The following is a 27473-nucleotide window of genomic DNA, read 5'->3' on the forward strand; positions in this document are numbered from 1 at the left end:
TGGTAGCAGTCCGGGTTGTATGGTTGATCATCATGTGCTAATAGCCACTTCCAGGCTTCCAGGAGATCAGCTCTGTACCTTGGAATCCTCCTTCATAAACCAGGATAGTGCTTGCTTGCCTGCTGTCATGCATTTTGAAGTCTGCCCATGGAAAAATGATGTATGGGCACTAGGTAACACTACCATGTGTTTTTATTACACCATTTAGCTCCTTGGACTTCACAGGGGAAAAAAAGACTTTTTTCTGTGTTCTGCTTATGAATGTCAAAATTAGTGGAGTCTGGATTACTGAGGATCTGTGAATTGCTTCAGTGAGGTACTTTCACTTTTTTTTTCATCTTTCTGTGGCTTTAAAAATTGGAAAGTTTCTAGCTGAATATTAGTTGAGGGCATCAACAGTATAAATCTAATACTGCTGTGAGCTTTGGAGATGCATAACACCAATTCATATCATGTCTCAGCATGAGTTTATATCTTCTAATTAGTACCATCATTTTATAGAGAGCACATGCAATGAAAGTTTGTTTGCTGTGCCAACAGAGACCAGAGCACATACAGTAGTTTTGCTATAGTAGAATGATGGTGCTTGCTCTATGAGCATAAATGACTTGTAGCCTGAGCAGTAGGTAACCAAAAAAGAGAGGAATTTAATAAATGAAATGATGGATAGTTTTTACAGAGATATAACCATTTTCAAATTAGATTGAGTGGGGCACATGATTTCTTTATTCGCAACTAATTAGAGCATGGTATGCTTATTGTTGAATGAAAAAGAAAGTATTAAAATACAAAAGCACTGCATCATATTACTCTGGGTATCAAGAAGCAGAATATTACAATATTCATATGCTAATCATCTAACTTAGCGGATGACTGCAGAAAGTAGTGTATTTGAGCTGAGACATAAATTATAAATTGTAAACAGTGCATAGGGGATATGTTATAACTGTGTCTCATTTAAATTAAGGCAGGAAGTTTTCTCTGAAGCAGATTATGTGCCTTCATTAAGTTTTAAAATATCCTCTGTAATGTTTTATTAAGATTACTTGGCACAATGTTTCCCAAACTGGATGGTAGCAGTATATACTGGTGGAAACAGCCGCAGTGGTAGAGGTGGCTCAGGTGCATTGCTGCACTCCACAGCTTTAAATAGCACACTTCTCAACCGAGTGCTAGTGCACGTATACCAGTTCTTTTCCATGTAATACCCTTCCCCAAAAATCCTGATGCCTTTGCTCTCTGTACTTGAAAGCAGCTCCAAAACATTTACATGATCAATGTTTGTTGCTGGAGGGATGCAGTTTGCTTTTCCGTGGACAAGTGAGAACATATTGATCATTTTATTCTATTTGCTATTTCTAAATTCAATATACCTCTGAGTCGATAAGCAAGATCGAGAGCGTATTCTTTTTTTGTGTGCCTGCTTGTAGCTTGTTCTCAAGATCCAAGATACATTTTTGATTAATCACGAATGCTCTGAGGTCATGGAAAGCAAATGTGTTTGTGGAGTGTCAGCTGATGCTGTCAGATAAATGTCTTAAGCTTAGCCAGGGTTCATGCCCCAGCTTTAGGCTGTGCCAAATGTCTCCCCTTGTTGAGGCAGATAACAGCTACACTGGAGGCTACTGAGCTGTTTGTTCACTGAAACGGCTGACCTTGCCATGTGAGGCTACAGTCAGGTGAAAAAAACACTGACGATATTTTAATTGAAACTTAACTTCATGCATTTTCCCCATCTTGAATGAAAATTATTTTTAAATTCCCCTTCTTGCACTGAGGTTTGTCCACTCAGCTTCTCCAGTGTCTACCTGGCTACCTGGTCTGGTTCCATGTATGTGAGCCTCCTTTGATAACTTCCGTGTCTTCTGAGAAACTTCTGAGAAGGTATTTTTGTACAGGGCTAAATAGGGAAGAAGGCCTGGCAGCAAAAATAAACATTTTTAGGGGCAGTTCACATTTTGGTTGTTAGATTCTCCCATAATCTTGCATGGTGGCCTTGAGATAGGGGGTGCATTAGAGGGATGCTTAGAAGTGCCTTCCCACATCCGTGGCAGACTTTTAGCATCACCTTTGGCTCATCCAGGGTGGTTAGTCCTCTAACAAGTTGTCAGGCACGGATAAGGAGCAGTGACATGATTGCAAAGCCAACGCCTGCAAGAGAGATCAAGATGCACACAGCTTGGTTTGTAGTGCTGAAGGCAAAAAGATAGATCATATGGTGGTGCATAAATAAGTGAAAACTCCCAGGACTACTTGTGGGCATTTGTTGTAAACCCCCTCAAGTCAATGCTTTCGCTCCCTCCCATCTCTCCCCCAAAACATGTTTGTTCTTTGCTCCAAAGATTATGCTCCTCTTCCCTCTCAAGAAGTTCATACTGTCATGGGTAAATCATCAGGGCTAATTAGACACAATAATGCTGCAAAAAGTTTTTTTTAAAAAGATATAACGCATCTGTCATGAACTCCCACCAGATCTCTTGGAAATGAGATATTTTTAATATTTTATGCAGAATACAAAATATCTTGAGGAAATGGTTTTATATTCTGTGTACCAAAACAAAACCTTCAGTGTCAAACAAGTAATACTGTCTAAGCAGCCCTTTAAATGCTGTTATTTCAAATCTCTCCACTCCTAAAATATAAATTTAATTTTAATAAAATGCACTCAATATAAAAAAACAGTTCCAGGGAGTAATGAAGAAAGCACAATGTATGTCTGGAATTTTATTTGAAGCCTGGAGTGCACCCTGATATAGGAATGTATCTTTATGTTTTTACAGCAAGTCTTACAAACAGAGATTTTTTTTTTAATGAGATGTTTTCGGTTAACCTCTAAATCAAATTAAATGTAAATATTTTTCACTTTGAACTAATTTTAAATAAATCACTGTCTGCTTTTGTCCTTTTGTCTTCTTGAAAACAATATTTAACATAGAGGTTTAAATCATGTCCTCCATGGTCTCCTAGTATGTTATTAACAGTTTTTTGTTTTGCATAAATTGTCTGTGCAGAAGGGAGAGATTATGCATGTGAGAAAGACATATTTGAATACTTTGAATGGCTAAAAGTTGAGCAAATCCCTATTTCATGTTTGTTCTTAATGGCAGGTCACAGGTTAATAAAATAAAATTATTAATAAAATTAATAAAATTACATGATTGACAGAAAAATGCACTTAATTAAATTCCATGAATCCCCATAAAGTTTCAAGTCATTTATCTAAATACTAAGCCTGAGACATGTTCTTTAAATAGATCAGTAACTCTTATTAAAAAGAGAAACATATCTGGCTTGGCACATGTGCAAGTACTTCTACATGATGACCCTGTTATCCCTGACATGCAAAAATATATCTTTTCTCCAACATAGTACTTGCATGCACCATTTATGCAGCTTTTTATCCTGGGACAGCCACCAGCTGTGGTCCCCGTGTATGTTTCAGCTCCACTGTGTCTTATAAATTCAAGTAGCATTGCCATGTAGGAGCCCTGTGATGAAGTAGCTCAGCAATTTCACTCAGCAGATATAGAGATGATCTGTGCATGGTGCAGAAGTGACCCTGAGCAGGTCATAACTACAATGATAAGGGAGCACTTTACACTGTCCAAACTGTGGTGGTCAGCTTTGGGGGGAAAAATTACATATAAAATATTTATATCTTCTTGTTGATACGTTATTTTTATATATACATGTCTGCCCCTAGGCTCAGCTCAGCTGGAAAGGCAGGGTAGAAAAGGTGAATGAAGAAATAAAATTATCGATGGAATTAAATCACAAAAACAACAGAAGTCTTTGTCAGCAAATTTATCAGTACAGTTGTACTAAAGGTCTCCTGCAAACATTTTATTGACCCAGGTCCTGCCTCAAGTTATTCCTTACAGGGGACACAGTGTTACTTAGGATATTTAATGTTCGGATTAACCCACCCAAGTTGTGAATTGTGTTCTGCTCTATTGTTTCTTCTTATTATTGGTCCTGTCCTTTTTCCTTCTGGTTTGCAAATTGTTTAACTGAGCATGAATTCCTCCAGCAGCTGCGTTGAATTAGACCATAACCAGCTCAGATCAGCAGATATGATGTTAAAATTTAAATGGTTTAGGTGGTCATATACAACAAGTGAATTTGTCACTGATGGAAACATATTTACTCAATCTCAGAAGACAGCTCAGAATCATTTTTGTCTGTTTGCCTATTTAGGGTTTGTCCAAGGAGCAATTGCATTAATAGAGTTGGTCCATGAGCTGAGTTCTGCCTGCAGGATGTGCTGCCCATCCCTGGCTTGGGAGCTCTGAGCAGAGTAGCATTAAAGTCCTCTGGCTTCTCCCAGACCTGGTCAGAAAGTATGTTCTTACTTTTATATCTAAATGTATTTTTGATTGAGAACTATGCAATTAGGGAAGTTGCTGAGTTTCACAGGTAGCGTTCACCTGCTCTATTTTTTAACAATATTAATATGGGTGCCACCTCCTTGCCCTTGCATCTTGAAGTTCGTGATCTGGTTCCCTTGCACACCAAGTTAATTTTTTCCGCTGCTGGCTTTTATTTAGACAGTAAGAGAAAATAAGACTATGTTTCTTGTAGTCAGAATATGCCCTCAGTGTATCCTACATGTGTTTTAGCATCTCAGCAGGGGCAAGAGATAGTTGTTTTGCTTCATCTAAACTCAGTGAGAAAGGTTGGCCATCTTCTAGCTACAAAAGAAACTTAATAAAGCAGGTGAGGCAACTTAGAAAATGAGATAAGACGTAGCTGTGCTCAGAGTCACAGACAAGCATGAATGAAACCAGGTTTGCAGAGGAGGTGTCTGATTTGTTCAGCATAAATGTAAAGAACCTACCCTTTCTCTTCCCACCGAGGACCCAGGCTCTCTGAGACAGGCTCTGTTTTTCTGCAAAAGGAGAAAAGGAAAAGTACGAGCTTCTCTTCAACTGGTCAAGGCAAGTGAAAGCAAAGCAAAAACATACAAAGGAGAGAAAGATAAACCCATATGGATATGTCCCTGGAGAGGGGCAACTGACCTCTGGATGTGCATGCCAAGAGAGTCTGTCAGTATTTAATCTATTCTGGTTGTGAACACAAAATGTCAACCTCCTTTCTGTTTTCTGTTGCCCATCTTTGCTGGGCACAAGTTCAGAGCTTCTGCAGGTGCTTGCAAACAGCATTTCTGGACAGGACCATCAGAAGGGGGTAATCCACCAAAGCAGGTGTCCACAGTGATGTATTGATGGTGGAAACCTGGTGACCATGTTTTTCCATCAGTTTTCAGCTGGTCTTGTTAAGAGAAGCCACTGGTTGTTATGCACAGCTTCATGATGCCTGGTCCACCTTGGCAGTGCTAGATGCACTTGATCTGCCCTGCCCTTGGCATGGTCCTTTTAACATATTTGTCAGTAGATGTACTTCTCTGAAAACTGTTAACAGTAGGCTCTGTATTCTAAGCAACTGTGCAAAGTCCTCCTGTATTCTGAAATCTGAAGAAAAAAAAGAAGCAATGGGCACAAAATTCTGTTGTATGGTGTGACAGTATTTGTCAAAAGGAGCAGCAGCCTAATTATGCTCATTCTTTGCAGGCATTTCAGCAAAGAAGAGCTTTATTGAGGAACTTGAAGGAAGTTAATCAAGTAGGTCTGCAGAAGTTTATGAAAAAATTGCACAAGTTAACCCTTGGAGGGCCAATGGATGAGCTGACTAGAGGCAGGAGTGAGTTCAGAATGAGACTGGGCAGGAGGCAGGAAGCTCATGTACATCTGTATGGCCAGTCTTTGTAAATGAAGATTTGGGAAAGGTCTTTACCCTTTGAGCCTGCGCAGTGGATTTTTTAGGTGAGACACAGTGTGCGCTGAGCTAAGCCCACCCTTTAATCCTAAAGTTCATCTGCTGGGGCCGAGTGAGCTTGGACAGTGGCAGTGAGGTCCTCAGGACACAGGTTTGTTTAGAGTGACCTTCTCTTAGATGGATGGCCTTACAGGGCTGACAAGCTCCATCTGCCCAGGGGAGTTTCCCTCACTGGGAATCGAACTCCGGGCTGCAGTGGTGAGAGTGCTGCATCCTAGCCACTAGACCACCAGGGGTTCCCTAAGTTAGTTAGTAAAAGTGCCTTGAGAACAGTCAAGAGCATTGGAATGTGGCTACCTCTGCTTTTGTGCTCCTCACACAATTTCTGGTGCACCTGTGCCCATGCCAAGGGATGCTCTTTAGGCACAGTTCTGGAGCAAGGATTTCCCCAGGACTGTTCCCCAGAGGCAGCTGGATGCCATGTCCCTGTTTTGGGGCTGGGGAGAGTTTAGTTTAAGGACAGGCACAGGCTATTCAGCGATAGCTGGGTGCAGTGCCCAGCAGTGTTCTTGCTTGTGTTAAATTTATCAGCATAAACTAAGTCTGTGAGCTTTGAAAGCGAAAAAAACTTCCTTACGTTAGACATGATCAAGAAAGCGGAGCTGGTGAAGGAGGCAAAGAGAAGAGTCCATGGTCAAAGCTGTAAAATATGAAGAAACATCTTTACAGTAACATTGAGGAGGAGTATCTGCAGGGCAAGAGGTTCATTAGCAGGACAAGAGAAAGGCAATATAGTGACCATGGTCTAGTTGGTGAGCCTAGGAATCAGTGCTGGCTTTAACAAATCAGGTGAGAATGGTTTTAGGGGTATTACACAGGATTTACACAACAATAGCAGACAAAGTGAGCCAGGTGTCACTTCCAGAAAACAGAGAGAGCATCAGATTTCATGTCAATGAAAAAAAACCTGGTTTATATTGGACTGTTTTCAATGTCCATTGAAGGCATACATTTAGCAACATAAATGCAACTCTTTCAAAGCTGAATTTCTTACTATGCTTATATAAATTTAACAAGTTGATTAAGTGTTTGTAGTTATGTTTTGGGTCATAGCAATATCTTTATCAGCAGCATAATTCATACTGTAGCAATTAGTATGACATTAGAGAAAAGTATGAGTTTATTCCTTAGATCTAATTGGCTTCACTACATAGTTCAAAAATCATTGGCATATAGTGAAACCATGCTCAAAGAAAATGCACCACGCTAATAAACTCAGATCTGATATTTACTGTATTGCTATTAAGTTTAAATCAATGCATATCTGACACATATCGTTATTTTAAAACTGTATATCATAAAATAAGTACTAAACCAATGAGATTCAGTAGTGAGGTCTGTTTTATCCACCAGATCATCAGCAACATGACTGTTGCTCTTACAGAATTATTTTGGAAATGCAAAATCAATTCTTTGAACCATGTATTTAGGGTCCTAGTTGATAGAAAGTTAAATATGAGTCAGCAGTGCCCCAGCAGCCAGAAGGGCCAACCGTTTCCTGGGGGGTATGAGGGAAAGCTTTGCCAGCCAGTTGAGGGAGGTGATTGTCCTTCTCTGCTCTGCACTGGGGTGGCCTCACCTTGAATATTGTGGCAGTTCTGGGCACCACAATATAAGAAAGATACTAAGCTGTTAGAGAGTGTCCAAAGGAGGGCAACAAAGACAATGAAGGGCTTTGAAGAGAAGCCGTATGAGGAGAGGCTGAGGTCACTTTGTGTGTTCAGCATGGAGAAGAGGAGACTGAGGAGAGACCTCATTGCAGTTGTCATGGGTTGAGGTGCCCCCTTCCCGGGGCGGGGGGGCTGGAAGTAGTTGGTCCCAGATGAGTTTCTGACAAGGAACCAATCAGAGCTGTTTTTTCACCTCTGTGACATTAGAATATTACAACAGCTGGAAGTTTTTGTCAGAGTGTGAGGGACAGATTCGGAGCCATGAGGTGAGAGGAGGGAGGCCACCGGGCCCCTTGCAGGGGGGCCAGACTCTCTTCCCCCCCAGCCGGGCTGCGGGGAGCCTGGGACAGTATTATAACTGGACCGGGTGCCCATGGCCAAAAGGCTAGGGGGCTTTTTGCCCCCCACTGCCCAGGACAGGCGATGGCGTGGACTTGGAGGCCAGCCAGGGGTGTTAGAGCTAGCCCCCCCGGCAGGCAGGCTTGGTATTAGAGCCGAGCCACAGACGGACCGAGGGGTGGTCTGGAGCCCAGAGAAGCAGCTGCGATTATGCAGAGCTGGAAGAACTCCAGGCGGAGGACAGAGACCGAAGCAGCCTTGCTGCTACCCTTTTTTCCCCCACCCTATAATGGTGAGGGAGAGGGTGCGACCTTGAGCCGAGGCTGAAGAAATGGGAGACGGGCCAAAAGGCTTGAAGGTACCCTATGTGAGGTTTGGATGAGGGGAGCCGAAAACCAGAGGACGAGGAATGTGGGGGATGGCCCCCCTTGCCATGTGGCAAGTCGAGCTGAAGCTGCAGGAGCTGAAACAGAGAGAAGCCAAACCAAGCAGGCTTTTTCTGGGTAAGGACTTTTGGTGAAAACTATTTGGGGTAAAAAGACTGAGCAAAACCCAGAAACCCTGCAACCTGGAGAGGGAGAGTGAACATCTTACTCTCTGGGAGGAACCTTCACGAACCAGGGGGAAAGAACTCACAAGCTGACTCCCTGGACCTTCGTGATGAAGACCTGGTAAAGTAAATGTTCCTTTGTAGCCCAGGAGGAGACCTCAGCAGAAGCTGAGGGCTGATGGGGGTGCAAGAAGACCCCTTCCCTGATACCCCAATGAGAGAGAGACCCTTAACTATCACCCTGAAAACTTCTCCTGAACTGATGTGGGAGAGTCCAGGGGTGGTAGAAGTTGTGTTAATACTGTGTATTTATTTGCTTCTTAGTTTCTATAGTATTTATTGTGTAAGTAATAAATTGTAATATAATTCCCCCGTACTGAGTTGTGCTTGTCTGAAAACTTCTCTTCCGTGTTGAGGTAAATTGGGGGGGGAGCTTGGAGACTGGATTTTTGGGGTCAAACCCCTCATCAGTCTACAGCTTCCTCATGAGGGGAAGAAGGAAGGGCAGGCACTGATCTCTTCTCTATGGTGACCAGTGACAGGGGCCAAGGGAATGGCCTGAAGTTGTGTCAGGGGAGGTTTAGATTGGATATTAGAAAGGGGTTCTTCACCCAGAGGGTGGTTGGGTGCTGGAACAGGCTCCCCAGGGCAGTGGTTACAGCACCAAGCCTGACAGAAATAAAAAGGCGTTTGGATAATACTCTCAGACATATTATGTGACTCTTGGGGATGGTCCTGTGCAGGGCTAAGAGCTGGACTCGATGATCCTTGTGGGTCCCTTCCGACTCAACATATTCTGTGATTCTCTGATTCTCATGTATTTTAGGAAGGAAAGATGTGTAGTATAAGCATTCTCACAAATCAATGTGTTTTTAGGGAAGTTAAACAAAATACAGACTGGTTATAACCACAATAAAAAGGTGGAATTGTAAAGAGCAGGGAATTTACTTGGGGTAAAAAGAAGAAAAAATGTAAGTTTTACTTTACATTTCAGGTTTAAAGAAGACAAATATATCACATTAGTAACACTGATCTTTGTCTTTTTTTTTTTTTTTATCTATTTTAAATAGTTGTGTGTTATGTGTTTGTTTGGTACCTACAGTTATTAAGAGCTGCCTGGAGGATGGACAGTGATGGCAGTTTCATCCCCACCTTTCTAATCTGTGCTGGCCCCTCTGAGCAAATGTTAGCACAAGTGACAGAAATGGGGACAAGAGAGTGATGGATGGGGCTTAGGGAAGCAGGATAAGTGGTGGGGTGGAAAAAGACTGGGGAAAGAAAAATATGTCTCTGTGAAATATTTCATCAGCTGTAAACAGGAGCCACTGTATCCAGAAAGACTTACTTAGCCTTCCTCAGGAGGTTACCAGTGGAGGGGCCTTATCTTCTGATGCTGAGGAACATTGCAGTGCTGAGTGACCCAGCCTCTGACATTTAATTCAGGTTTTTCACTGATGCCAGTCTACATCATACTTTTCATTTTAAGAGAAAAATCTCTGCAGCAGCAGAGTGGATGTTGCAATGCTCGAGAACTTAGTTTTCAGAAATAGACATGTAAAAAACACCAAATCTAGCAATAAAACATCTGTCTTTGTTTTATAATAGTATGATGTTTGCAGTGGTTTAAACTACAGGAATGTGTCTGAGATCTTGACTATTCAAAAGATGTGAGCTGTAACCTGCTCTACTACTCTTCACTGTGGGAAAAGAGTATGAGTGGTGCCTATGGACTGATAAAAATTTCTCTTCATAATGACATATGGGCTGAAAGCAAGAACCGCTTGATCTCTAAAGATGACTTTCACACTGTAATGTTTTAGGCTAATCTTCATCACAAACAGAGTTCATGGATTATTTTATCAGTGCTAGCTATTGCATGCCCATGCCCAGCCTCTTGTAAGTCCAAGATGATCTGTGTACCTTTTCAAAAGGCAGCTGCAGGCAAGTGGAAATGAGGCCTGAGGCACTGAAAGATTTGCACGTTATTAAAATGTAGTCTGAATTCCTTACAGATACCCACTCAGTTATCTTGTATAATCTTCTATCGGTACTGTATCTCCGCTTCAGTTTGTATGACATTATATGTTTTGAATAGGACAAAGGCCCACTGCCACTGTCAGTCCTGGTTCAGGCCCAATATTTATCTACTCCTTTGTGGATGCCATTTTTTATCAGGTGTCCAGAAGAGCATTCCTCTGCCAACACACCATTTCCTGACGCATTGCTCTTTGGCTTGTGCGATTTCTGGAGAGACAAGCTCAGGCCTGGATGCTTTTTCTCTCCACGACAGAGAAAAGGGATGTCTCTGGTGTCTGCTCTGAGGAGAAAGTTCATTCATGTGTAAATTACCAGTTGCCCTTTATTTGCTTGGTCCGTGGAGAGTGCATACACAGATAAAAGGCTCGATGGGTCAGGGCTGAGTATGTGCTGGTTTCTCCCATGACCACAATGACAGCGTTAGGGTTGTTGTCAAAGATTATCAGACAGACTATGGTGTCTTATCATTATTTACTTGCAGGGTAGCACATAAAAACAAAATTTGGCACATGGGAGGCTTTTTCAGCATTTCAGCTGAGTGTGCGTTGCAGGTGCGTGGTGTTGTTACCATCAGCCTTCAATACCAGTAGTTCTGCATATCTGTCTTTATACTAAAATGCTTTGCTTTGAATACCTAGAGGGAGAGCATGCTCCAGGCTTCTTCAGCCCTCTGCAGAAAAATGAAAAAAAAAAAAAAGGCAGGTATTATGTGAGGAAAATCACTTTTTAAATCTTATATAAAAAACTGGCAGAGGGAAGGTTGCACTAGTTTGAACTGAAGCCCCTTTAGAGTTTGATCTTGCATGCTTGTAATTTCCAGTTATGGCATTGAATGGCTCTCAAATTCTTCCAGCACCCTGTTTTGTGTCTCATTTAATAATGTAGTTATAATATATTTGTCAACCTTACAACTGTATTTGTATTGGCATAAAAAGTGTACAGCAGCTGGGATCTACAAAATCGGTTATCTGTCACTCAGTTGCCTTTCACTGCAATGTAATAAAGAATCATTATGGGCCTAACAGGCAATGGTGATGTAAGTGCATTTTATGTGCCATTTTCAGATCAACAGTTAACACACAAAAGTAAAGTTGTTAAGTACATCCCTCTTTGTTTAAGAAGGCAAATCATAAATCAGACAGAATATTAATCTTATGAAATGTAAATTCAAGACCCAGAGGGTTTAATCTATTAGGTCAGCATTAGATTAGGGATCAGGCCTATCCTTCGCTTCAATAACAAATAGATAAAAGTCATCTGTGCTAGCATATTGCTTTTTACTTTTGTGACAGGGTTATGAATGCCTCTTAAAAGGCTTTTGTGGGGAGAAAAAAGCAAACCTTTTAATATATTTAAAAAACCTTAGAAATTAAATGGCTCAGACTGGATTAGGAGAGTGAGGGTTTAACTTGTTGCACATGCATTTTATATCTCTCATGAGAATTCTTTTCTTTTTCATTTTTATTAGTGATATCACATTTTTGTGTATAATATTGATGCTACTGAAATCACTTAATGGCTTTATTTGCCAGACAGAGCCTGTCTAAAAAAAGAAAGTTGTTAATGCTAATATTTTGAAATTCTCCTCCCTTGTTACTCTTCTAGTTATTGAAATTGCATTTTGAAAATTCCCACAGTTTCAGAATCTGAGTTTCCTCTTGATCTTATTGATGAAGCTTGAAGCAAATGTTTTCAAAGCTACCCATAATTGCACTTTTTGTCTCTTTTTATGGGCTAGTAAAAATAAGGATAAGAAGAAAATTTGGAATATGATAAAAAGTCATAGTTCACAGTCTCATTTTACCTTCCTCTGCACATAATTCCAGTTCATTCAGTGGTCTATCCCACTGTCTATGGTCCCTGCCATGGAGTGGTAAAACACAAGAAGGAACGCTGTGCATCCTAGCTTGCATTCAGTATTTGGGAAAGGAAAGGTTTGGTAACTTGGTTCGAAAGTTTAGTTGATAACACCCAAAATGAGCTGCCATGGGGAAATTGCAGCTTACGTCCAGGTAGTAATTCACATGGAGCATTTGGCAACGTGAGATAGCAGGTAATGACAGCAGTGAAGGCTACAGTTTGAATAAGTCCTGATTTAATTGGATTGATAAAAGCTGTGTTCTTAGCTGCAAGCCTATCTAGCTGTATAGTATCCTTAGTTCTAGTGTGATGTAGCCTTATCAGTATAAAAACACATTTTCTGAAAGGTATGTTGGTAACCCAGTCTCAAAAACACTTAGGAGAGTTAGTGGAAGGATGTGGATTCCCAGTAATATCAACGTGTTTGTATAGTAACAGAATCGAAATGTTTGGCAGTTCTATATGTATATAAATATGTTTCATGTATGTAAGTGTGGAACATAGTACACAAATACACCATTTACTTAATATAAGCAGGAACATTCTGTGGCAATTTTCCTAAGATTACATTTTATGCATCTGTGAGGATATATATATATATGATATAATTATATGACAAATAAAAATATTTGAAGGTAGCGAACAGATTTGTTTATATGCCTCTTCTTTTACGTACCAGGATAGCTGATCTCAAATGTGGAATTCTTGTTTACGTTGTGTTATAAACAAGCATCCTTATACATACAGAACTATACATAACAACAAGGAGCAAATATCAGTGCTAAACCCAAACCTTTACTTCAGAGAACTCAGCCTACAGCATCCGTGAGTGCTGTGTGTCAAATCATGGTGTGGATTGAATGAACACTGTAGTGCAATTAACCAGCTGTGTGACTTTTTGGCTGGGATACGACATTGTCTTTATCTTATGAAGCCAAGTCGTGTGTTTGATGTAAAGCTAAAACTGAGTCAGATTTTTGGGTAGCCTTAGAACACATTTGTGCCTGAGAAATGCATATGCAGTCAGACACCGGGTTTGTGTTTGCAGGTGTTGTGATTTATGACCACAAGTTAGTAAATACTCTGTGAATTATGTCTGCACTTAAAACTGCGTGACATTTAAAAACTTGTATGACATTTGATGTCTGATCACACTAGAGCAGGTCCTGCTACCCAGTAGCAAGAAACAAGCAATGGAGGTTGTGGAACTGACATGATTTTCGGCAGCTTTCCCCATTGAGTATGGGACCACTGCAAAGAGGGAAAATAGCTTTGTGCAATTTTGTGCTCTCCATTATGTATCATTAAGTCATGGCAAACAACTCTTGTGCAGTTTTAGATCTGAAGTATTACTTCCAAACAGTTCCATTTCACCTTTATGCAACTTAACAGCACAAAGAAAGTTTTGTTGGTTATTATTATTTAGGGAAGGCACAAAAGCAACGACAAAAGCTAATATAATGTCACAAAGTCAGTGTAACAGTAATTCTTATAGCTGTGCATCTCACTGTTTTCTGGATTACTTTGCAAATAATAAATCAAATTCTTCCTCAAGGTGACATGTCAGTAATTTCAAATTTGATTAACTTTATATGAAGGATGTTGATACATTTCTACATGAATCTTTGATAGCTCAGCAGATTGACAACCTTAACACTTATAGTGCCCCTTTGTGACAGTGTGGCACACTGAAATAATATTAAGCTGCTTAAATCTATAAAACCGTGGGGATTCTGTTTGGAGTATGGCTCAGCAAGCTTGATTTTGGCTAGTTCCTCCCAAGAGGATCTGAGACATGGAATAACTATTCTAAAATTTTGCTGGGTTTATTTTTTGATGTCATAAAAGCAAATGGATGGGTCTGAAGGGGAATATCTACATCATGCAGTACCATGCCCCACAATTTCAAGCTTATGAGTGAGGGAGACAAATCCCAAGAGATCCATAGGACATTTGGACTCCATGGCTGTAGAGTTGTGAACCATGCCATGTATAAAAGAAGGCAAAGAACAGTGGTTTTAGGCACTGCCACCTGATGTGCAGTATTTATTTGTGGATGGAGGTTTGTGAAAGTGCCAGGGTTTTGTCATTTCATAGTTAAAACTTGTTACAAATTCACAACTCAAACATTCCTCTTCACAAAAGCGTCAGAAGAACAGACTTATGTTGCCACTTGTGCAATGATCTATCTTTGTTTTCTTCAGAGGCTGTAAGGGAGCCTATATGGATTGCAAGGTTAGCAATTTCATGAAATAAGACACTCTTCAGGTATTTATTTTTAAAAAGTGGAAGCTAAATTCTTTTTATTCTGACTTCAGATTTTTCACACTCTTATTCACACACTTTATCCACATTAAGTAAAGTTAGTCTCAAATCAGCATATGTATCATGAGCCCTTTAAAGAAAACCCAACTCACCGTTACCTTCCTGCTCCCTGAAAAGCCTACCAATTAGTCTGCTATGCTTAATGACATTACTTAAATTTTGAGTAGATATTTTGAAAGGGAAGAACTTGAAACATCCAAAACCAACAATAAAGCCCAGTAACTGTTGTTTAACAACCTAATTTATGTTTTATGCACATTTGACATTCTATAGTGAGTTAGCCTTAGAGAGTTAAAGAGATGGAATATTGCTATTTTAAGAGATAAATGTTTGTGCTGGTGCCCAGTTTGCATTCAAGACAAAGGAAATAGAAGAGTTCTTGTCCCGAAAATCTGATTAGTAATTGGAAAGCTTTTACCAAATAAATGAGAGGCTGATGCACCGCAGAACACTGACTGTTAGGGCATCTGCACATAAGCCCTTGGTGGAAGAGACATCATTTTCCTTCCTTGGAAAATGATCAGGAAATTAAAAGGGTGTGTACAAGTTTCAAGCTGGCTGCCCGCCAAGTCCCCTGAAACTCGACAACAAGGACCCGCCTCCCAGAGAGGGAAAAGAGGGGAAAAAAAAACTAAGCAGCCAAAGCTATAGCAAATATATATATATATATATTTTTACATATGAGACAGATACACAAAAGGAGAAATACCGCACACCTGGGGGGGGGGAGGGGGAAGGGAAAGGGAGAAAGACAAAAAGGGGCAAGGACCGAGCAAGTCAAACAGTCAGCCGAAGGCAAACTAGCAGAAATCTCACCACTTCCCTTCGAACAGGCAGGATGACCTGACACGGCCCAAGGCTCTCCCCTCATGCGTGGCGGATAGCGGCAGTCACTGTAGGCCTCGGCTCCAGATAAGCCCAACCGAAACAGGGACCCACCGTTCTCGAACCTCGCCGGAGAGGAAGAGGGTGCGATCCCTCCCACTGGCTTTATTTATACCTCCAGTTACGTAAAGGAATAGCATGGAATACTTCCGTGATCACTTTTCTAGTTCCTTCCTGGTTACAAGTTGGTCTCCAGGAAGGCCTAGAGTGAAACCACCACAGGATGCCTGTAGATGTGTGGGTTAAGGGTGTCTGCTGGAATAAATCAAGGTGCTATAACATTATTCCAGTTCAGAGCCACTAAGAACTGGGCTTTTGGCATTATCAGTTTCTGTACTGCACAGAGCCGTGGTATGGCATTCTGTGGTGTTGAGCTTAAAAATTATCCTGTCCATATGCTCACCAACATCTGTCATTGCCAAGTCCAGGAGGAACGTTGTGATGTGGCACTAGTAAACAGAGCAACAAACAGTAGCTGGTAAAAGATATTGGCCATAAAACATGGATAAGAGTGCGCTACGTGTTGTGTTATCTGAAGGGCAACATGTTGCACAAACTATAATTGTTGTAAGTGTGAATGTTTATACAGGTGTTTTCCTCTTTTGGCAGATTAATGCTTTCGTAAATTGCCTGGCTTGTTACATATTTTATGTGAATATTGGGTACCTGCTTTTGAAACTGAACCTTTTAGGACTTGACTGGACTCAGTAGATTTTCTGTATTTGAAATTGATCAATTAAATTGTTTTGGGGGGGTAATTGATTCTGTTTGCTACAGAGTGGCCTGTGGCTAAGTCATCCTTTTTTTTCTCTTTTGAAGAATACTATCACATTAGCACAGAAATGTATGTACTAACAGCTAAAGCAAGGAAAGAAACAGTGCATGGCTATCATTACAAACAGTAACACTTTGTATGTCATAGTGTCATACATCATCCAAAGTAAAAATTTAGATGGAGTGTTTTTACCTGTAGGATAATCACTAAAACTGCCATTGCTGATACTAAAATTGCCATTTATGATCTCTTATGTAATTCTGCATACAGTATTTTTTTCATTTGTTTATTTTCTTTGTCACTGTTCTGTTAACCAAACCTCAAAAAATAAGTAACAGTTAACTAAAACCATGGAAACAAACTTCAAGGATGAGTCTACAGATGCATGTGATGTGGTTGCAGAATAGTATTGCTTTGAGTGACCAGACATTCTTAGTTCCAACAATGTATGGAGTGTGCAAACTTTTAATTGACTCGTGTCAATGTGACAGACCAGCTAAAGCTCACACTAGAGCAAACAACAGCAAAGTACAAACATTTTGTGTTTTATACTTTTGTGCTCCTACCTATGTCGTGTCCTTCAAGGGCAATTTGTCCTCTGCAGAGCGCTGCTCTACAGCTCCTTCCTTGTGCCACTAGATTTGCAGAACCATGGGGCTTGTGCATCCCCAGACTGAGCCAACCTGTGATGTCCGTTGGGATTGCTACATTCAGCCCATCACTGGTGTTACTCAGCTACTCTACTAGTTTAGATGCTAATGCTTCAGCAATTTTTGGTGGATTACCTTAGGAAAAGTTGCAGGAAACCAATTATTTTGGCTTGACGTGAGGTTTATTTTGAACAGGCAAAAGAACAGAATAACAGACTACTATGAAACAAAGGTCACCTCACTTAAATATGAGGGGGATCCCGTTGGTGCATTAAGGGATCCATGATGTCTTCAAGTTACTGTCAGTCATCATCTCATGAAAGAATGAAATAATAGAAACATAAAGCTTTTAGTTACTTTGTTATGTGGTTTTGTTTTGTTGCTTTGTTATGTGTTATTGTTGTGTACTTCATTCATCTCTTTTTCCATAACAAATTATTATTGCTGTATTATCTCTTATTCTTTACAGCAATCATAATGCAATTACACTTTTGGGTTAAAATGACAGTTACCAACAGGTAGATTAAGATAAAAATACAAGAGTGACCATTAGAGGAAGCTTTACTCTTCTTTGGCTATTGGAAAGCTAGGTGACCTGGAAGCTCTGGATTTAAGAAACTGCATAAGCGATGTCTTTCCACCAGCAAAGATCAGAGAGCCAGATCAGCTGTGAGCTGTGATAAAAGATCATTGCTTTCAGTGAGACTCTTGCTTGCAGATACTCAAAAAAATTGTCCTTGGAGGTTGCGGTTCTGTAAATTTTTTTTCTGTTAATGAGATTAATTCCTGATTGATATTCTTTTAAATAACCATTAGTTTTTGCTTTAAATACTTGGACTTTTTGTTATTCAAACACTTAATTTCTTACACTACCCATGTAACAGCCCTGTCCTAGTTAGAACAGCTGGGACCAGTTCATCACTGTATGGGTGTGACCCAAAACTATTCTATAGCCTTCCATGCCATTTCCCAGAAACTGTTATCAATAGACCATTTATACCATCTGCCCAGAGCAGCCTGACTCCTCAGGCTATAAACTGGGTGTTAAGAGGCCTGTGAGATAGGAGGGTGTTCCTGTGCCCACATTCATTGTGGAACTCCCTGCCCTGAGGGAGGTACTGAGCATTCCTGCTTCAACCAGAGGTTATATAATCTTGGAGTCTTGGGACTTTTTTAACCAGTCCTGGGATCTGGAGGAGGACTGTGACCACCACTTTTGACCGGACTGCAACCACCACTTTTCAACCAGACTGCAATCACCACTCTCGACCAGACTGCAACAGCACTCTCACCAACAGGTTTTTTCCCTCTCCTTTTACTTTGGACTCAGGGGGCCCAACAAACACCACTCTGTTCATGCCCCAGGGTTATACATTTAGGTTTTGTGGGTTAAAACCAATTGTTTGTCTGTATAATCGTATTTATTATATTATTTTATTAAATTGTTATTCTGATTTATAATCTCTCTTTTGAGTTGGGTTCATTTCCCCTACTGGTTTACCTTTAAACCAGCACACAGCCCATATACATTTCATAGCATTGTACTACAGGAGTTTCCCTTTATTTAGTCATTGTACTGCATTAGAAATGAAATTATTACTGCAATAGCCTCGTCTGTTTGGACCAGCTCTCTCTACTCCCAGGCAATAGCTGGAAGTGCAGAGGAGTCTAGTGGAAAAATGCACAAGTGATCCTCAAGGGCAGCACAAAACTCTATGAAGATAGACACAAGCTGTACCAGAGCAGCACCAGTAAGCACCATCCCCCTCAGTTTTGCCTGAACCATTCTGACATTAACTAAACTGAATGTCCTTAACTTGTCCCTTCAATGTACATGCTTTGAATATTAATATGGTTTTATGTGTGCAGTCTTTTTTCTTCAGTCGCAGTAAAACGAAGAAAGGCAATTTTATCTTGTGATGCTCTAAGACTGCAAGTCAGTTGCAGAGTTGGAAATTTCAGATGCAGTGTTTAGGCTCAGACACATGGACTGGTGAAGTGAGGTAAAGGAGCTGAGAGTATTAGCATAGTAGATTGTCAATTTCTCAGTGAACCACAGCCGATGGAGAACGAAGCACTGACAGTTTTGTCTTTGCCCAGAGAGAATGAGTCTTCCACAAGGCTACTCTTAGCTAGTTTGGAAAGTCACGCCCTGCTGTGCCTGTCCTCCCCTCCATGTCTACCCTCGTGTCCCTGCTGTGTCCAGACTGGCTGCTGTCCCTCATCTCTGCCTTCCAACCTCTCTTTGCAGCCAGTTTCTGCTTTTCAAGGTCTTTCCTTCACCTACAAAGGGGTTACCTTCACTTTCCTTGGTGTTCTTTGATCTTTTTGCACAGTCAATCTGTCTCAATTCACTCTTCCCTCTGCCCCTCAGTGACTAGTTCTCCTCTCTGTTTCCATTAGGCTACTTTTTTCCCCTTCTCCCCTTGCTTTGCCTGCATTTGGAGCCCAGGGCAGCCTGAACTTAGTTCCTGTGCCTGATGCCACAATAGCCCACAACATCTGGGGCAGCAGTGGCAAAATAAAAGTCTGGCTCAGCCCATCTGCCCTGTGTTGGAGCTTGCCCATTGCAAAGAGCAAGAGGAATCTTTGGCCAGAGTTAGACTTCCAAATTCTGGGGACTCTGTGCTGAGCATATGCACACAAAATCTTGAGACTAGGCAAAAAGCTGTGTAGATTTTCATGGGAACTGCAAAACGATGACAGGGAACCTTACCTACCAGATTTCAAACTATTGCTTTGAAAAATAGAGACATGGAAGCTACTCAGCAAAATTCTTGTAAGGGTTTCTTTTCTTTTTTTTTTCTTGTTTTTTTTTTCCCCCCAATAGGGGCAAAACATGTCTTTCCTCAATCTTATTTCCTGAAGTGACTAAATACTTTCCGTTGAAATGTAAAATATAATAATAATCAGCCTAAGGCAGAGACAGAGCATGGGAATTTTCATTCCAAATACTGAGCTTGGCAAAATTTACAAGCAACTCTAAACAAGCTCTTGTAAAGGGAACTGTTGAGATCCCAAACTCACAGAGGACCTCCTTATGTTATATGTGAAAATCAGATAAGAATATCTCTGTGATCCATTTGGGGTATTCAACACAGTTAAAAAGAGTCTGCTTTTTGTATTTCAGAAATCCACCTTAAGTAATGGATGTCATAAGGATGCATATGGTTTTAACACTTTTCTCAGGCCATACCAAAGCTGTTGCATCTAGTTGAGTTGCTAAGCATGCCTTTCACAGATTTATTTTATTAGTTTTGTTGTGGGATTGGTTTGTGTTTGGTTTTGATTGAACCTCTTTTGTTGTGAAACTTAAGTACTTGCATGCACATTAGATGTCCAGCCCAGTCAGCATTGTGCAAGTTGAGCAGCAGGATGCCTTTAAGGTGCATCCTTAGTATCCCCTAAGCAGAAAATAAGACAATAATGACAAATGAGATAATTCTTCATTCACACCAGTATCAAAATCATTTCCCACCATCACCCTTGTGCCTAAGCTTATGGGACAAATCCTGATGCTTCTGTCTATTGCCATGGTAGTAGATGGGATGCATTTCCACCACAGGGACTGAGGATTAGCATGCCCCACTTCTCTTCCTGTGGAGGAGCAGGACCATCTTCTCAGTGTGCAGAATGGGGCAGGGTGTCCATGCCAAGGCTCTGTGCAAGTTTCTGCAGCTGCCGAAGACATGACCATGGTGAGCAGGCTTCACTGCTCCACTCGCAGCTACAGCTGCTGTTGCAGTCCTGCTTTGCTGAAGGCATTGTGGCATGGAAGCAGGTTTGCCTTGATGTGTGAGTTCTCTGAAGGGAGAAGAGATAAATCTACTCTATCAGACCCATTCCTCCCAGACCTTTTCTACCCGTTCTCCCATTGCAGGCACCCAGATGCATGGACCTCAACATGGGACAAGGATGCTAGTTTCCCCAACTTCACAAAGGAGAGATATGCAAGGGAGCAAACCCTATAATTACAGTGCCCTGTCCCCTCAGATTGCATTCATTCCTCGCATAGAGACGGTTCTGTAGGCTTTCTGTGTGTCTGCATGCAGACCTGGAAAAGCAATTCTGAAACATATGAAAAGTTTGAATATTTATGCTGTAAACTCTATCAGGTTCCTGTGGAAAGTAACAATCTACCAAACTACAGAGATACCAATATGAAGTGCTGATGTCATTCTGGTGCTGGAACTGTAAAACACGACAAAACAGATGGGGATGTTGTTGACTGCAAGTTCTTTGCTATTTAGTCAGTCATAGATTTTTCGCTTTTCACAGCAGAGTGGAAAAAGAAATGTTTTCTTAATTTAATATGGCAATATATTGTGATTGTATTGTTTCATTTGTCCACAGAATAACGGGGAATGTGCTATATGTGTTCCAGCCACGGTGTAAGTTTTCCTCAAGTGTTTATATAAGAGGTCCTCTCTAACTTCTCTCTATAGGAGACAGTTTTCATATTAACTTGTTGCAGAATCTTTTGTGAGCAGTGACTGTCAAACTGTGCTTGTCTGTGCATTTGTGCATGATGATATTGCTGCTATTTAGAGTAATTCAGCTCCTACCTCAATCTTGGTTTCCACCATGCAGTTTTACCCTTATATGTCAACAGTTTGCTTTAAACTTGTTTTGAAAAAACAACCTACAGTGGTTTAGACAAATGAAACCAAAATGGAGCAATAAGTATTAAGACATATGCATGGGCCACAAACAAAAAGAATTCCCCAAATGTATTTAAGTGATTTTCTTCCTGCGTTTTTAATATGATATTTGTAGGCCAACTGTGGCAATAACTGATAATTTTAATACAAGATGACATAATTCCTGTTCAGTGATTCTTCCGAGAGAAATTACCCTGACAACTTCTTTTTCTTTTGTTCTAATTTTATGAAAAAACAAAAACGAGATTGTGTAAGGAAAAGAAAATAACTTGAATCACCAATTTTGAAACTCATTTAAATATTTCATCTCTCTTCCATTTCCAAATGTACTTTTTCTGGCAGTTTCTGTTTCCATCTCCTGCTCTCAAGGTTTAACCATCTTTCTAGCTGGGACAGACTAAACTGAAGTTTTCTACAGAACCCACTAAATACGTGGCAAAAAAACCTCTATCATGACACAAGGGATCTTGCTTGATTTTTCCACAATCTATCTCAGCAGCACTGGTTCTGCTGGAAGATTCCACGTGGAAAGATCAGTTGTTAGATCAGGACTGTATTTTGAAATGAAAATTGCATTTGGAAATGCATTGAAGTCATTAAGCCTCATTGTGTTTTGTCTTTGGATGTCTGGGGTTTTATTTTTTCTCTGGCTAGTAGGGAAACGATAAATTTTTTCTTCAAGATTGAGGTGACTGTGTCAGCTTGAAGATACAGGTTTGGAGCTTGATGTTATTTATTTTATTATTTTTTTAAAGGGTAATAGTGAATGAGTCCCTGTTTTGAAATAAATATGGTCTCCAAATTCCCAAATGAAGCTTATTTAATTATTTCAGTATTTAAATGAAATCCTTAGAAACTTTGACACTCTGCAACTGGATGTTTAAAACTGGATTAGCAGAAAGACGCTGATTTTGGGGCTGTTTTCTGTCCTGATGTGTTTTTCCTGTGGATGCAAGGCAGAACATGATCTACAGTTTCTCCAGGAGAAACCCCTATCTGTTCTTATCCTGGTCCCCACTGAGTCTTCTCCAACCACATCTCAGCGATGGGGCCCCACTGGTTACACATGCGAACCCACAATGAGCATCCCCTGCTCTTAAAGATTTGTTTGGTTGGGGTGGTTTTTTTCATTAACATGAACTTATTATTTCCCTTCACGTTCATCCCAGACTTTTGAGTTCTCCTTTCTGCTCTGGGCAGACCCACCTACCATCCTGACATTTGTGTGTCTGACTCCCATAGACAGAGATGTCAGGAAGGGTGTTGGTGTAGGTCCGCTCATCCCAACACAAAACATCCCTTCTTGTCTGCCGTATGGCTACCTTCAGCTTCACTCCGCATGCACCTCCCTTCACTGCCTTCCCCAGCTGATGCCTGTCTTGAACTCTTTGCCGCGTGACTGGCTTGCTGCCCTTACATCCTGAGCATCACATGAGACTGATTTGGGATGGCATTGTTCAGAAGAGGTAGGAAGTGAGGCACATGCACAAGGGAAATGCAGTGAGCACTTCCAGGCAGAGATGCCGTTTGCTGCAACAAGGAGGAGCGTTAAGCAGGGAGTGAAATGCAGCTTTGTGAACATTAATCTCAAACGCTCCCTCTAATGACATCTCTGAGGTTAAGCCACGGGAAGTGTGATATTACTAAGCTTAGTTAAATTTAGTGTAATTCACATCTGCAAAGCCTTCATGGATTAGTGTTTAGTTTTAAATTACCAGTTTCCATGATATGGGAGCTTCAGAATATCTCGCATTAAGTCTTAATGTGTTATGAATAAGGGTGCAGAAGCCTGAAATCCATGTGGCACACCAAAACCTCTAAAGTTTCTGAGTAGTTCTGAGGCAAATATGCAATTTATTTAGTTACCTGCGGCTGAGGTGGCAACCTTATAAAGAATTATTTCCTCCTTTATTATCTCTCCCAAATATGGAGCTGTGGAGAACAGCTGTTGGAGATGGGCTCTCTTACGAAGCTGTGTTTATGAGCCACGTTGTTTGACTGGTGCAGCTGATCCTTGCAGCACACTTCACCTCATCACACTGTAGTACATGCAGACCTGTATTGATTACCATGACTTGCAAGAGAGAAAGTCTTTGTACTTCAGATTGGGTATAAATTATAAACAGTGTCTTCAAAGGCTGTGAGTTACAGAAATGGCATTCTTCTGAGACAACTGCATGTAAAGCTGTTGTTGTAGAGATTATTAATTTTGTGATTGTAGCAACACACAATCTTGACCCACAACAATGATCATTGTCCCTAAAATCCCTTCATCTGAGTTCAATCACGTCCTGTCTTCAAGAATGTTCATTAGCAAGGACCAGCTAATAAAAGAAGATTAACCCTACTATAACCTACACTATAGTGGTATAAATTCACTGATGAAATAGCACTGTCTTCTCACCATCTTTCTCACTAAGACAGTTATGAGACTCTTGGAAGTGGCTCATATAGGTTCTAAATGTACAGGGCATGTGTGTAAAACTGTATCTGTGTATATACCTAGATGGTAGCTGGTGAAACACAAATGTGAAAAATTTATCTGGTATAGTATAGCCATAAATGACTTATTGCAAGTGCACAAGGCTTATTTGCACCTCAAGTTTGCAAATTTTTTGCTGCTGTTTTTGAGAAAATTTTTTATACTTGCTTGACATAACTAAAATTTTATCAAAATTAATGGAGGTTGTCAGTGATTCCCAAAACTTTTTAACTCCATTTTTTACTTTGTGGTTGTATTCTGATGTCCCAGCTTCATCTTCCATGGCATTTTACAAACTTGGACATGTTTTCTTTCACTAGGTCACTAAGAAAATGTTCTGAATTTCCCATGAAACCATCGTTCTCACTTAGGAGACCAGCACTTCATTTCTCTGATCATGCAGGGTAGGGTTACTGCATTTTCGTGGATGTATCCTGTTTTTCTACCCTCACCACTACACCTGGGTGGTAGCGCATCCAGCGTTCAGCTTTTTTAAATACCTGACAAAGCCAGACTTGGGACTTCCTTTTGCTCTTAAGAAAGAAGAAAATGTAGAGGGGGAAGATATGTTTGGTGTCAGCAACTGGAAGACAGCAGTGTTACTGAGGAGATCTCGGATGGGCACGGTAGCAATAAGGTAGAGGAGGTCTTGCTGAAAGGATTGAAGAGAAGTCAGATAAAGGCAGAAGTTGGTGGGCCATGAGGACAGGACAGCTGATGTCAGTGTAAGAGATGCAGCAGGATCAGGGTCAGGTGATGGGCAAGAGTTCAAGAAGAGCTGCCAGGTGAGCAAACTGTGGAAGAGGAATTCAGAAGTGGATGTCTTGGAGAAGCAGATGTCCTGGAGAAACAGATATCCCAGATGGATGAAAAGAGTAGGAGGAGATTTGGATGAAATGAAGCCTCAGGAAGGAGTGAAGAGGGTATTCTTTCCCCTGGGGCTTGCACACCTACTCAGCATTACAGGGTAGGGCAGCAAGGGGACAGGGAAACTCTCTATCTACCTGAGACCCATGGAAGTATTTGCACTGTCAAGCCTGAGGTGTTTCTGAGCATGTACAGAAGTGATACCATTATAAGGCATAAGCTCTAAGGTCAGGAGCTGAGGTGTCTGTGGAGCTTAGACACCTTGGAGGGTGGTGAGCACTGAATCGGGATTTTCAGGATCACTTAGATTTAGGCTCTTCAGTTTCACCTCGCTTGCTGTAAGGAGTTGAGTCCTTTTCAGCAAGTAGTGGCTCCTGAAGTAAGTATCCAGCAGAAGTAGGAGAGGAGGTCAATAGCCCCATCTCAGCCTTCCTTTTGCTTGTCCTATTCCACTGTCCTGCAGCAGCAACCATCAGAAGGGGAGGACCAGGTGCAGATGAGTTTTGCTTAGGTTTGCCATAGGAGCAAAGCTGGCATTGCAGAGGCAGCTCTTGGATTGGATTCTTGAGATTTTCTTCTCTTACGTATCACAAAATTAGCCTGTTGTGGTAGTTTTAATCTGGGCCTTCCTCAGTGAACAGTTTGTAACCAAGGAAGTGGCCAGATTACCCAGTATTCCATATGATTTTTACGTAAGCAAGGGGTATAAGAAGAAAGGAGGAGAGGCCTTCACTCTCTTTCCTTCCAGTGGTTTTGGAGGTGCAGGTTTCCCGGCTGTCAGTTCTGCCATGTTGGGGAGTGAGGCCTGGTAAGGCCTTGCCGACCTTGGGAAGCGGAGGTTGCTGGCAGTTGTTCCAGTGCGATTTTCTGTTGTCCAAGGAGAGTAGTAAGATATTCTTTTGCTAATTCTTTAGTTTGCTAGATCCTGAGTTTCTGATCGTGTGTATATCTATTTTGGGCAGGGGTGGTTTTGGTTGTTTTTCTCTTCCCCCCCCTTTCCCTTTTCCTTTTGGAATTATACATATATTTCAATTGTATACAAATGTAATATAAGTGTAAATATATTTATATATATTGCTTTAGCTACCTCTCTCTCATTTCGGTTCTCTTGGTTTTTTTTCCTTTTCCCTTGGTTTTTGGGGGTGGGGGGAGCTCTTACAGTGAGGTTTGGAGACTTGGCAGGGAGCCAGCTTCAAATCACGTCACCTATTAAGGCAAATCAGAGGCAAGTGCCTTTCCTATGGCTGCTCCAGGACCAGACAGAAGATGGATGGTACCAATGGCACATTGGAGGTGTTGAGTTGCGTGTTAGGTTAGGTTAGGTTGGGTTGGGTTGAGTTAGTTTGGGTTGGAGCCAGCCAGAGGCAATAGTCCTAAGATGAAGCAGGTGGGTTAGTGAATACCATTTCTGTATCTATGGAAATACTCTGGACTTATGTTGACTGTAGCCTTTTGTCTACACAGATACAACAGGACATTATAATCCAAGCAGAAAATTCAGGGGGAAAAAAGTGCCTTTGAAATATTTCTTACATAGATGATTATAAACATCTTCCACTGTGGGAGTGCGCAGTTAATTTATTCACTAAAAGCTTGCAATATATGAATCCAGATTCTTGCTGAATCATAAAATCACTAGGTGCTTGATGCAGTGCTTCATGACCATGCATGTTCTCATTGCAGTTTGTTCCTTAGACACAGGCTCATTCCTGTCCCTGGAAAGAGCTTCTTTACTTCCGTAACTGCCTATGCCAGCATCCACACCAGTTTCCAAGCTCTGCTTCTGGCATGAAAGAGGAGAAAATTTTATTCAGCTGCTTTACTTTAAAATTGCTTTAGTGCAATTGCAAATATGTGCTTATCCTGCTAATGATTAAGAACCTTTTTCCATCTTTATTAGATGAGGTGTCTGTACCCTCATTTAGCACGTGATTTTAAAACATTGCTGCCCCTCCTAGCTGCTCTGGGTACAGGCATTGCCATTTCCACGATGTTGCCTTGCCTGCTTGGAAAGTGCCAAAGCTGTGTTGGTTCATAATCATGCTGCTGGTACATCCTGATGTTTGATGGCATAATTACTATTTAGGAACAAATAATCATAAAACACCATCACGAAGAGTAGCTATTTTCTAAGCAGCTGGTCCTTTTCCTCATCCAGTCCTGCTGTCATCAATGAAATTTCCTGCCTAAGTAGTGCTCTGCCAGGCTATCAGAGCTTGCCAGCAATGGGCATCCTTCAGGTCTCTGCCTTATAAACACTGAAAAGCTCTGGGATTTTGGAATAAACGGAGATTTAAAAATCAGACATTCAGTATTTCAAATTCAAGTGGATCGCAGGTAATGCTGTGGAATGTTTATATGTGTTTAAATATGTTTTATAAGCCATGTATGCTCATTAGTGCTGGTGGCATTGCTGCATGAACAGAGCTCCTGCCATGGGCTTGGCAGAACTCAAATCCATTTCTGGTGCTGCCATCAGTTTCACCTGAGCCCCTCAGTCTGCAAAAGCACAGTAATGATGACTTCTCCCTTACAAA

The 27473-nt window shown here is 41.0% G+C and overlaps 1 protein-coding gene across 4 annotated transcripts in view; it reads left to right on the plus strand.

Annotated features, from left to right (window-relative positions):
* Positions 1–27473, plus strand: part of FAM172A (family with sequence similarity 172 member A) — a 267049-nt gene that overhangs the window by 228561 nt on the left and 11015 nt on the right. For 3 of the 4 annotated variants that reach the window (XM_027662901.1, XM_027662904.1, XM_027662903.1), the window contains one exon: positions 20807–20970. The exons of the other annotated variant lie outside the window; for it this stretch is intronic. In XM_027662901.1, coding sequence (XP_027518702.1) covers positions 20807–20955 — 149 coding nt within the window. In that variant the 3' untranslated portion in view covers positions 20956–20970. Of the gene's footprint in view, positions 1–20806; positions 20971–27473 lie in introns of those variants that run through there. 4 annotated transcript variants of the gene reach the window in all.

Source organism: Corapipo altera, unplaced genomic scaffold (assembly GCF_003945725.1).
Source record: "Corapipo altera isolate COAL_440 unplaced genomic scaffold, ASM394572v1 61167, whole genome shotgun sequence".
In the NCBI taxonomy this organism is placed as follows: domain Eukaryota; kingdom Metazoa; phylum Chordata; class Aves; order Passeriformes; family Pipridae; genus Corapipo; species Corapipo altera.